Source organism: Paramisgurnus dabryanus, chromosome 6 (genome assembly GCF_030506205.2).
Source record: "Paramisgurnus dabryanus chromosome 6, PD_genome_1.1, whole genome shotgun sequence".
Lineage (NCBI taxonomy): Eukaryota > Metazoa > Chordata > Actinopteri > Cypriniformes > Cobitidae > Paramisgurnus > Paramisgurnus dabryanus.
The window spans coordinates 2,547,199-2,559,724 of NC_133342.1; the positions used below are offsets into that span (position 1 = coordinate 2,547,199).

The following is a 12,526-nucleotide window of genomic DNA, read 5'->3' on the forward strand; positions in this document are numbered from 1 at the left end:
AAGGACTCAGTCCTTGGTTGCAATTCCAAGGATCCATGACATTGTAACAGTCCTTCGACAGATGTCGATGATGTAGCATCCTCAAAATTCTGGCTTCCAGGGATCCTTCCTTGACATTGAGAAACAGTCACTGACATCATTAAAGCAGGAAGTAGAGGGCTGTAGTCCAAACCGGCCATTCGCTGTAGGCTTTGAAAGGGGAATTTTGTTAAAGAAAATATATCGCCTGACAGTAAACTTTCAGTTTGATCATTTTACAGGTATTATTTATGCTATTATAGCAACATTACACACTAACTAGGGTTTAAAAAATGGGACCAGAAAAAATGTGACCTTTAAACTTATTAGGCTAATGTTAAACCTTGCCTCTTTCTTAAATAACTTTTCAAAGAATTAAACAAATGCAACAGTGATATTATGTTTTAATCTTGTAATAAGTCTTGTATGGTAATACTCTGAATTTAATTTTGAAGGTTGGATCTATTAGAACCAACAGACTCTGTTCTTGCTGATCTGATGTGCTCTATTACAGGAGGACAGGGCCAATGGTAATGTGTTTATAATAACACTGACTCAAAATAAGGTTTAATGCTCATATCCACAATAATTCTTTAGTGTGAATATTGTTCAAATATAATTCATTGATTTCTTTTGTGCTGTGATTTACAGTGTTAATGCTGCTCTTCGTATGGATTTTCCATCTGTTGGTTCAATTTCTCTGTTAGTCAGTAATGAAGAATCCAGGTGAGTTGTCTTACAAACACACATAGCTGCTTAAATAGACTTTTATTATGAATACTAGAGAAAATGATAAGACAGATGGGGAGGTTTTGAAAAGAAACTGCTTTTAAAAGAAAAGTAATAACTTTACACATTTTAAGTGTTTCAATACATGCTGTGAAAATAGTATTTAAGATATCTGATCACCACTGATGATGCAAACTCTTTAATGCTAAACAAGACTTCAGATATTGTTAAAGACTCACAATAACACCATACATTTGTTTTGGATTTCTGTTATTGATATTAACTTTTTGTTTTTAGAAGAAGCATTACCTTTCTGTATCATATCAGATCTAAAGTACATTCACTCTGTCTCACTCTGCCACGTTCTGAGCCTATCGACTGGGCAAAGTTTGTTCAAGTACTCACTAATGGGGACTTGGATGACCTGATGTCTGCCATCCAATCTCAGTCTGAAATAAAAAAGGTGGAACTGAAAGTAGACTGTCTGAATGAAAGCTTGTCTCTTTGGACTCTCTGCACCAGCCAGAAATGCCCCAGTCTAACAGAAATCAAGTAAGAAAAACATAAATGTATATGTATACACATATGTCATAGGTTGCCAACCTCTTATTTAGATATGATAAATTGTAAGGTTACCATTTATTTTGCACTGTTCTTATGAACTTACTAGGCTACGAAATCTACAGTAATTTTGTAAATCTGTTTAATGTGTGGGTTTGTTGTAGGATAGAAGCTAGTTTTTTACTGGAGGAGGGAATCAAGATCTTGCAAAAGCCACACACAAGGTCAAACTGCACACTAACATTTGAAGGGTTTGTATTGGTTTAACATATATTTCTCTTATTTTTTCTGGTTGTACATCTGGGGGGCAGTTGTGGCCTAATGTTAGAGAGTCGGGCTCGTAACCTAAACGTCACTTGTTCATGTTTCACGGCCAGCAGGTTACAGTATGACTGTGTTGCCCTTGACCAAAACTCATTTACCTCAATTGCTCCCCAGGTGCTGCAGTGATTGCAGCCAACTGCTCTGGGTGTTCATATGTTCTCAACTTGCAGTGCAATAATAATTTATAAAGAGCTTTAAAAAGACCAACAACACCACACGAAAGTGTTATAAAACATTGACTGGTTCATATTAATGCACTAGTCTTGATAGCTTTTTTGTGAGGAACAAATGAAATTTCAAAAGTAGTTTGCTTGAGAAAGTCAGCATACTGATGTTTAATATTTTGACCCCTTCTTTGCACATTTATTATCAGTGAGTACAAACTTCATAAGTTTTCTCTTTCTTGCACAAAGTTACATAAATCATATTAATAAAAATACACTATAGAAAGCATTTCAGGTTTGTGAAGAGCTCAGTTGTGACAAATGTAATTTGTGCTTACAATTTGTGTCTGATTTTTTATAGGTTGAGATGTACCAAGCAATCTGAAAAATGTGCACTTAGAGAGCATAAACTGAGCTGCAACCAGATGTTTAGGATTTGTGTGACTTGCCAGGGCTCTGATGAAGTGACTTATGAAGGTATGTTAGGTTAACTAAAAGATTTTATGGATTTTTGATGGTTTACAGGGCTCAACGCAAAATAATTGTCATTTTGTTTTCACTTGCCCTGCCAAAACTTTCACTGGCCCCAATAAAAATTGTCAGTGTTACATATTTTTAAAATAATAATTCAAAAGTCAAACATAATTATAAAATATAAGATGTTAAATAATATACATTGATGAAAATATATTTTAGTGACTGAGGGTGAAGCACTGGCCCGATCGGGCAAGTGACAATACTTTTAACTGGCCCGACTGTCTCTCACGCTTGCCCTGGGCCACCGGGCAGTCCTTTATGTTGAGCCCTGCTTTATTAGTATTACATGTACCATTCTGCATGTATTTGAATTTGTGTTTTTAACGTATACTGTACATTTACAGTATGCCTGATTGTGGAAAATTAAACTTAATATTTTCTATGATAATTAGTACCATTTGGTTACACATTTGAATGTAACTGATTTTCAAAGAAAAAAATTCATCTGAAATCAATATTACAGTAAAAATTAATAAGCAGTCTCATTGTGTAGGTGTAATAGGAAACAAGTGCAATGTACTTGATGTGTAGACTCTGTGACTGGGTGGGTGTAGACCAGGGGTGGGCAACTCCTGGTCCTGAGGGCCAGTGTCCCTGCAGAGTTTAGCTCCAACCCTAATCAAACACAGCTGAAAAATCGAAGTCTTCAGGACTGTTTGGAAATGACATTCAGGTGTGTTCGATTAAGGTTGAAGCTAAACTCTGCAGGACTGTGGCCCTCGATGCCCACCCCTGGTGTAGACAGATGTGAAAAATACTTTTTTACTTAAGTATTTTTTGCGGGGTTCTGTACTTTACTTGAGTTTGTTTTATTTGCATCTACCTTTACTCTTACTCCACTACAATATTAAAGACAAAGTTAACTTTTTACTCCGATACATTTCCCCATGCCCGCTCCAAGTATTTATTACACTGGTTTTCCAAACCAAGAAAAAACTGGGTTTTATTTTGAAAAAAGAATCCGCGTGAGCTCTTTGATTACATTTAGATAACATTGTATTTTATAAAATATATAAATAATGACTTCAACACGATGTAGCGATTAAAACAGATATTTATTGACAGATAAATAAACACTTTACAGACAGTGGCGGCTGGTCACTAGGGGGTGCTGGGGCGCCGCCCCCAAAAGTTGGCCAGAGAAAAAAGCTACTTTAACATGTTACAAAGAGTTAAATATATAAAGCAAATTAATACAAATTAAAATCTTTAATTATACTATTTCACTGTTTATTTATTTAAAAAATCAAAATCAAAACTTAGTTCATTTTGTGTGTGTCATGTTTGTGTGTCTGGGGAGCACCCCTAATGAGTGTCTATGTAGGTCAGTAAAAAGGGTAAAAACATGACCTGAGGCTGAGCTCTAATTGGCTGGTTTCGGATCCGCCCTGGGGCACAGGATTGTGGGCCCAAACCTTCCCACTTATGTTGTAAACGAATCAATATAGTTTTTTATGTCTTTAACCTCATGTGATTGGATCGTTTTCAGAGTCTCATAATAGCGTTGCAGATTGCAAGTAACTTTTAGCTACAGAATAAATAAATGATTAAGGAGCTTGAACCAGATTGTGCAGCAGGATAATAAAAATAATAATACTAACTTAGACTTATATAGCGTCTTTCATAGTACCCAAGGTCGCTTAACAAATTGAGAGGGGGGAGTTAGGGGACAAAGGAGGTAGTGCAAAGAGATGTTTTGAGGTGCTTTTTGAACATTAGCAGGGACGGGGCAGAGCGGACACAAGGTGGTAAACTGTTCCAGAGTCTGGGAGCATTGGCAGAGAAGGCCCTGTCCCCAAAAGTCCGCAGTCTGGTGCGTGAAGTAGCCAGCAGGTCCTTGTCAGAGGACCGCAGGTCTCGTGACTGAGTGTAGGGGTCAAGTAGATCTGTGAGGTACTGTGGAGAGAGTCCATGGAGACATTTGTTAGTTAGCAGAAGGATATTGTAGGTGATTTGTGACTTAACTGGCAACCAATGGAGCTGTTTGAGGATGGGAGTGATATGCTGCCATGGCTTTGTGTGGGTTAGAACCCTGGCAGCTGAGTTCTGGACATACTGAAGTCTGCTAAGGGCCTTGGTGGACAGTCCAGAGAGGACACCATTACAGTAGTCCAGACGGGAGGTAATGAAGGCATGGATGAGTGTCTCAGTTACTGAGTGTGTAAGTGAAGACCGGAGTCGTGAGATGTTTTTGAGGTGGTAAAAGGCGGACTCAGTGACATTGTTGATGTGAGCCCGAAAAGAGAGGGTGGAGTCCCACATAACACCCAGATTACGCATTTCAGGAGATGGGGAAATAGAGCAGCCATCAACAACCAGGGCCAGGTCTCCAATTTTCCTGAGCAGAGGTGGAGGGGCCACCACCATGAACTCGGTCTTATTGCTGTTGAGTTTGAGTAGGTTAGTGGTCATTGAGTTCCTGCAGGCAGTTGACAAGATGTGTGGGTGAAAGCTGGGAAGAGGGGTTTGTGCTGATATACAACTGCGTGTCATCAGCGTAACAGTGGAAGTTTAGTCCATGTTTACGGATAATATGACCTAGGGGTAAGATGTAAATGGTGAACAGCAGAGGACCAAGCACTAAGCCCTGAGGCACACCATGGTTGGCGGGTGCTGGGTCAGAGTTTGAGCCATTTAAAGTAATGAATTGGTTCTGGCCAGTGAGGTAGGACCGGAACCAACAGAGTGCTGTGCCACTGAGGCCGATGAGATCAGAGAGACGGCGAAGGGGGATGGCATGGGAAACTGGAAAAGCTGCAGACAGATCAAGGAGGATAAGAATGGTGAAAAGGCCATTGTCAGCAGCGAGCAGGAGGTCATTAGTGATTTTAATGAGGGCAGTCTCAGTGCTATGGTGGGTTCTAAAGCCAGATTGAAGAGGTTCAAAGAGCTCATGCTGAGACATGTGATGTTGAACTTGGGCAGCCACTGCTCTTTCAAGGATTTTATTGAGGAAAGGAAGGTTGGAGATTGGTCGATAGTTGTTGAGGTCGTCAGGGTCTGAGCCAGGCTATTTAAGAGTGGGGATGACTGCTGCCATTTTGAAGCTGGATGGATATTATCATGGTCGAGTTTACATGCTTTTTCCAGGCAAACGGGTTGGCTAACGTTAACTGCATGCTATGTAAGTCAAATGCCTTTTATTATTTCCCTGTTTGCTGTTTATAAGTCTGCGTGATATTCTGGGCGAAATTTTGTGCTGCATTTGAGCTGCCTTTGCGTGGACATGATGCTCAGATTATCCAGTATTTTCCGTGGCCTGGTCAACTTTGTTGCAAGTACTGGTCTGTGGCTAGGCAACTTTACTGTGCGTGTGTGTGTCTGTGTGTCTGTGCTTGTGTCTGTGCATGTGCGTGTGTGAGTGCCTGTGCATGTGTTTGCATGTGAGTGTGTCAGATTGCGTTAACCAAAGTGTAATGTAAGAGCCCACGATCTCCAGAACAAAAGTAAAACTGTGTCTTTATCTCAGGTAAAAAAACACAAAATCTAATGACAAGAGTCTGCATTTATCTGCCTTTATGGGTTTATTACACAAGATGGTTTCAGATACACAGTGTTAATTCAATTCAGATTTTTACACGTCTGTTGCTATTGTAGAGTGTCGTCACTCTGTGTTCACATGATTATTTTGATTGCATGCACCTGTGGACGCAGCGGAAATACGAAGGATTTAAAAGAGACAGAAAGTAGAGCAAGCGTGTCGATGTGGTGATTTTCTTGTGGGGTACGTTTGTTGTCTCTTAGGGACAATAGGTCCTCCGTAGATGACGTTAGTTAGTTAGTTAGTTAGTTTTGAAAATATGAGAGAGTGGAGTCAGATGGGGAATTGATTCTTAGCATAACCATTGCCTCGAAAGACTGCGTACTGACATTTGTGCACTACCTTATGTAATCGCTTTGGAGTGTGGACTGCCCGCTCGTGTTACGGAGATCTTGTGGTGATGGATGACTGGATTTTTATGAATGGACTTTAGATGCTGCCTCTATCTATGCCTGCCCATTCAAATTGCATTGGCTGCTGCCCGAGTTCTTCACCCCTTATGGATGGGTCTAGGTGGCCCGAGGAGAGGGAAGTGATTTTAATTTATGTCCTTATGTATTGGTACGTTGTTAGTTGTAGGTCTGGCGGTTTGCGTGGGAGGGGAGTTGGGACATTGGATGTCGTTATACCCTTAAAGTGTGTTCACTGTTTGCGGTGCAGTATGGCATGCCATTTGGGTAAAACAAATGTGTGATGTGTTAACACTAAAACTCACTGTGTGCAGATGAATTGATGTGCAGAATTGTGGGTCACCCTGCGTGCCTTGTCCCCCATCTTCGTACCTGTGTTATGCCCGTGTCTACATTTTAAATATTTACTTTGTGAAATAAAGAGACTTGCTTTGATTAAGACAACTGTTTGCTGCATATGATACTTCATCTGGGTTTATTACACTGGTGGCAGCGGTGGGATCATTGTGATTCGTACTTTTCCTCATTGAAGTATCCGTAGTTCAAAGAGCCACACAGATCCAAAACCGAAACTTACCTTTATTGCAGTGTGTCATGTAGCTGTCCATCAATGTAAACAACGTGTAAAGTAGTTGAACCAAAAAGTGCACGATTAATAAAGTTATTGGCTTCTAAAGTAGGGAGTCGACTCTGAATCGCTGAAACGAGTCGTTATAGGGAGTGAGTCTTCTTCCTGATATTATCCACGTCACACGAACTTATCCACGTCACACGAGATACTAATCTCCGCCTACAGCCTTGCCCGGGAGAAACGAAAACTATGACCCGCCCACAGCTAGGTAGTGTGTGAGTGTAAACATCAGCTCACGCTGTGTTTTCAGCTTGTGTTGTTTTCACTACCAAAGGAGACTTTTTCAAGGAGGAATATACTAAACATGTCTGGCTGTGAAGAATCAGTGGTTAAAATTAATTTTTATCGGAGGGATTTAGACGTTTGGCAATGAAAGTGGTTGTGTACCCACTTTATTTGGAACAACATGCGTCTCCTAACCACAAACTGTAAGTATGATTATAGCTACATACTTGCTTAAAAGAGTGTAAAATGTCTATATTCGTTTTTATTGCTTGGATTAATGATGAATGATATCGTTGTTTAAACTCTAACTCTAACTTGTCAGAGTCACGATAGCAAGCGGTTTTGCTATGACCAGGTTAGTTTACATAAATGCTTAAATGAGTGTAAAATTGTTAGTTTCAATCGTTGTTTGTATTGTTTGGATTAATGATGAATGATGTTGTGTATTTAAACTGTTAATTTACTGTCAGAGAGTCACGTTAGCAAACGGCTAACGCATGCTCATTTACGGTTTTGTTATGACCCGGTTAGTTTACAAATGCTTAAAAGAGTGTAAAATGTCTATATTCGTTTTTATTGCTTGGATTAATGATGAATGATATCGTTGTTTAAACTCTAACTTGTCAGAGTCACCATAGCAAGCGGTTTTGCTATGACCCGGTTAGTTTACATAAATGCTTAAATGAGTGTAAAATGTCTATATTAGTTTTTATTGCTTGGATTAATGATGAATGATATCGTTGTTTAAACTCTAACTTATATAGTCACGATAGCAAGCGGTTTTGCTATGACCCGGTTAGTTTACATAAATGCTTAAATGAGTGTAAAATGTCTATATTAGTTTTTATTGCTTGGATTAATGATGTATATCGTTGTTTATACTCTTAATTTATATACTGTCAGATTCACGATAGCAAGCCGTTTTGCTATGACCCGGTTAGTTTACATAAATGCTTAAATGAGTGTAACATTGTTAGTTTCAATCGTCGTTGTTATTGCTTGGATTAATGATGAATGATTTGTGTGTTTAAACTGTTAATTTACTGTCAGAGAGTCACATTAGCAAACGGCTAACGCATGCTCATTTACGGTTTTGTTATGACCCGGTTAGTTTACATAAATGCTTAAATGAGTGTAAAATGTTAGTTTCAATCGTCGTTGTTATTGCTTGGATTAATGATGAATGATGTGTATTGATGTTGATAATGTCTTCTCAGTGAATCATGTTAGCACGAGGTCAATACATGTTGCACTTGTTGTTCTGTGCCACCGATCTGTGGTCTGTGAGACTGATCTGTGATCTGTGCAAAGACACTGTGTCAGTTGACCAATCAGAGCAAAGTAGGCTACTGAAAGGTGGGGTTTAGGCAGACTGAGTCGTTGAACGGCTTCACACGAATCGTTTGGGGATCTCTGAGAAATGGGGTTATTTTAAATTTATATTTTGAGAAAATTACAGTGTTTTTTGACCTTGCATGCATTTTAACCTGTTGTCCGGGACTTATAAATAGTGATAGGATGCTTAAAATTGTCATCTTACTGCTCTTTAAGATTGTTAAAATGTCACAGTCTGAGGGGGTGAGTAGTAGAGATAATGTGCCTGTTCCTGCAGCCAAAGTTTTTGGCAGTTAAATAAGTTTATATGCCTGAAATTGTTAAGGGTACGGCACGTGAGTGGTCCTATTTCAGTTTGAAATGGCTGCTGGAATTAATGGGTGGGACGACATATTAAATTTGAAGTTTATGTCCTTATTGACAGGTCGTGCTGGGATATTTATTGTGGATTGCCTGATGAAACTCAACAAAATTTGATGCAGTTGAAGATGGCAATGGGCAGATGTCTAGAGCCTTGTGAAAGTATTGATTGGAATCAGGTTAGTTTTCTTTAAGAAAAGGCAGCTGAAAATGAAACCGCACACGAGTGTGAAAATGCTTTGAGGCGCTTGATTTTTAAAGCGTATCCATCAGTGGCCACGGCCACAAGGGATTTATTGGCCCGGGACCATTTCATTACGCGCACAGGAGATGCGTATTCGTTTGTGTAGTGTTAAACCAGCTTCGTTGTAGGGTGCTGTTAATTCGTCCTCTGAGCTTGAATTAATTAGGAACTTGGAGCGCAGTGTTTCTCTTCCAAATGCTTAAGTTTGTGGTGTAGTAAATGAGTGGGGCAAGCTGTAGATGGGCAAATTCAAGCGTTAGTAGCTATGGTGGCAGGGCTTCATCAGGAAGTTAAATATTTGCAGAATACTATTAAAACATTACAAGATCATGTGATGACAGATATGTGTTTCCTTTAAGCTGTCAATTTGATTATGCTGCAGGTAAACGTGATGCAAGGAATTTAAAAACTGATAGCCTACGTACTATGTACTCGTCATTTTAAGAAAGGCTGCCCATATGTGCCGGGAAACGGGAGAAGCCCGCCCCTCTCTCTGTAGCGTCTAGGTCTGGGAAAATATGTCAGTTCCAGCCAAAAACTGTTGGAGTCTACATGTTGGGTAAAGTTGGGGGGGGTAGAGACCCGCTTACTGGTTGATACAGGAGCCAAGTGTCAGTTGTATCCAAACAGTTTTGGTTGGAAGCAACTTAAGGGGGAGGTGATTTAGTAACGTATAATGGTAGCTTGTCAGTGGGCTAATGGGGACAGGATGGAAGTTATAGGTCAATGGAAAACAACCTGCCAATTTGATTCTTTGGCTGTCGTAGTTGATTTTGTGGTAGCAAATATTAGCCATGGAGATGTGTTGTTGGGGAGTGATTTTTTTTTTGGTCAAACTCTCCAGTTTCTCCCATGCCTGTTGTAGTTCGTTGATAAACCAAGATACCTCCACGCAGTAAAGTTATAATTTTGGCCAACGTTGAGGGAGCCCTGCCGGGAAAAATAGTAGGTATGTTGGAACCGGATTCGTCCCTGTATCGTTATTGTGATGTGTTAGTGGCTCGTGCATTGTGTGAAGTAGCCGCTGCCATTATGCCAGTTTGTGTTATTAATGTCACTGAAGAAGTGCATACTTTACGTTAGGGCTGCAGCTATCGATTCTTTTTGTAATCGATTAATCTAGCACTGAATCGATCGATTAATCGAGTAATCGGATAAAAATGTTGTGTGTGTTTTTAAACAACCAAAACAAATAATGCATAACGAAAATGAAATGGCTGTAAAATGTTCAAGCATTTGGCTTTTATTTCTAAAAAACCCAGAGGTATTTGGCTCCAAAAAAATAAACCTATTTATTTACATTTTTACCCATTTAGTGTTTATAAGTGTCAGTGCCAACAATTAAGCACTTTAATTTATTAATATGCACAACAGGTTTCATGCTGTAATCAAGCCCTGACATCAAAGTAAATATCTGGTTTATGTACATTTCTACACCTGCAACATTTACCATTAGGCTACTAACACATAATATATCATTTCTGGGGTGAGCCTATTTGCTATGGTAACAACCTGTGTGTGTGCACGCATGTGCACCTGTGTTTGTGTGTGTGTGTCCACGCGTGCTGTACGTGAGGAAGAGTGACACCCCAGTCAGACGTTCAGTTGCTTCATTGCATTTTGGTACGGCAGAAATACATACATTCATTTTCAATAGAATGCTGCATTTGGTTTGCATCACTTGAATTGTGGAACATTTTAGGTTAAGAATCCGTTCGAAAAATCACAACATCACGTCCCACTTTACACAGTGAATGCATGCAGCTGAAATTATTGTTGCGTAGCTACATAAAAGTTTAAAGGGAAACTTCACCCATTTGTATTAAGCTTTGTATCGTTAGAACCCCAGTCATGTTTTTAAATGGTCGTGCATCATTCCCTCAGTTTCCCCTGAGAGGGGAGAAATACTGATTTCAGTGAGGCACTTCCTTCTTTCAATGATGTAAAAATCGTCATTTTGCGTCATTGAAAGAAGGAAATCCTGTATCTCTGTTAAGTGTGAAAGACTACAGACACTCATTCCTCATTTTTCCAAGGTGGGGGCTATGGGTGGACCCACTCACGCTAAAGACCTATTACAGATCAGTGGGTGGGACTTACAAACATATACGAACACAGACGAAAAAAAACGATCAGCCGCCATCTTTATGCTAAGCTAAACAGACGTTGTGGAGCGAACCAGACTTTGTGTTACAATAACAGCAGAAGTTAATCAATATGATATAGAAGAGGGTGATTTCGCAAGCGTGATGCTCTAAACCGCTGTTCATTGCACCTTTATGAGCCACAATACAGCAAAGAGCTTAGGCAGATGGAGGAACAGAAGCCAGAGGAGTAGGCCGGAGCCTGGGCTTCGGCTGAGTAGAGGAGGCCGGGAAGGACGCTGCAACCATCGGCCTCTGCTGCGTAGAGAAGCCCGGACTGTCGCTGTGTGCCTTCTTTTTAACATTTCTGCATCAGATAAGGATATGAACGTTTGTTTGGTTAATGTTTCGATGCAAGAGAGCAACTTTCGTGTTTGGACATGTTTATTTCAAAGACGTGTTTCGGCTTACGAGCACAGAGTTGAGGCAGCGCGTCTGTGGAGATATTGTGCAGGGGACGCGTTTGTGTGCAGGATGCAGGGATAAACGGACGTCTGACTGTATAGTGAGTGTTTTTATTTTCTTTGTTTACTAAGGGGCCAGTCACACCAAAAGTGCTTTAAACGCTTGGAAACGCAAGGCGCGACGTACTGGCTTTTTTTAAAAAGAGCAGTGCGACGCGGCTTTTTATATTGCTAAGCAACCACCGAGTCAGCTGTCTTGTCAATCAAATACTGAAGCGTGAGCGCTCTTTTGCTGTTAACTGTCATATTGTCGGTCTGACTCGCGTGAGAGAGACGAGGGTGCATGCGTGTGTGTGAAGGGGTCCTTTTTAAGCTATACTCTCTTGAACGTGAATACGTTTATTACTTAAAAACATCAAAGCTAAACATCATATCTAGTCAAACCGCATAACGACATCGCTATAAATACAGTATGGGATTAAAATCAGCGAAAGCTACGTTACCTTGTTTCATCGACGCTTGGTGAAACAGCTGTGGATGTTTTCGGTTCAGATGCTGAATGTAATATAATGATAAGAATGTAATGATCCCAAACTTTAGACATTCTATCTCTGCGGTTTATGGACCAATTTACTCTCCGCCATTGCGCCAACTAAAATGTATCACACGCTATGATGTGCTTCCTGAACATTGAACAACGGTCTGTGTGAATCAGATCTCGGCGCGTGTAGTGCGGGTCATAGGAATTTAATGAGGCTTCGAGGCAGAATTTTTGCCTCAAGAAATTTTTTGAATCGAGTTAATCGAGTAACTCAATGAATCGTTTCAGCCCCACTTTACGTGATGGAATGAAAATTGGAGTGTTGTCTACGAATATAGAGGTGGTTGAAGGGGCCAAC

General features: G+C 40.1%; 1 protein-coding gene across 5 annotated transcripts in view; it reads left to right on the top strand.

Moving 5' to 3' along the window:
- Positions 1–12,526, top strand: part of LOC135744203 (NACHT, LRR and PYD domains-containing protein 1 homolog) — a 45,702-nt gene that overhangs the window by 23,940 nt on the left and 9,236 nt on the right. For 3 of the 5 annotated variants that reach the window (XM_065262202.2, XM_065262203.2, XM_065262201.2), the window contains exons 6-11: positions 474–548; positions 670–744; positions 1,045–1,299; positions 1,473–1,559; positions 2,158–2,273; positions 8,900–10,320. In XM_065262202.2, coding sequence (XP_065118274.1) covers positions 474–548; positions 670–744; positions 1,045–1,299; positions 1,473–1,559; positions 2,158–2,273; positions 8,900–8,952 — 661 coding nt within the window. In that variant the 3' untranslated portion in view covers positions 8,953–10,320. Of the gene's footprint in view, positions 1–473; positions 549–669; positions 745–1,044; positions 1,300–1,472; positions 1,560–2,157; positions 2,274–8,899; positions 10,321–12,526 lie in introns of those variants that run through there. The other 2 variants (XM_065262200.1, XM_065262204.1) reach the window with 2 other exon arrangements.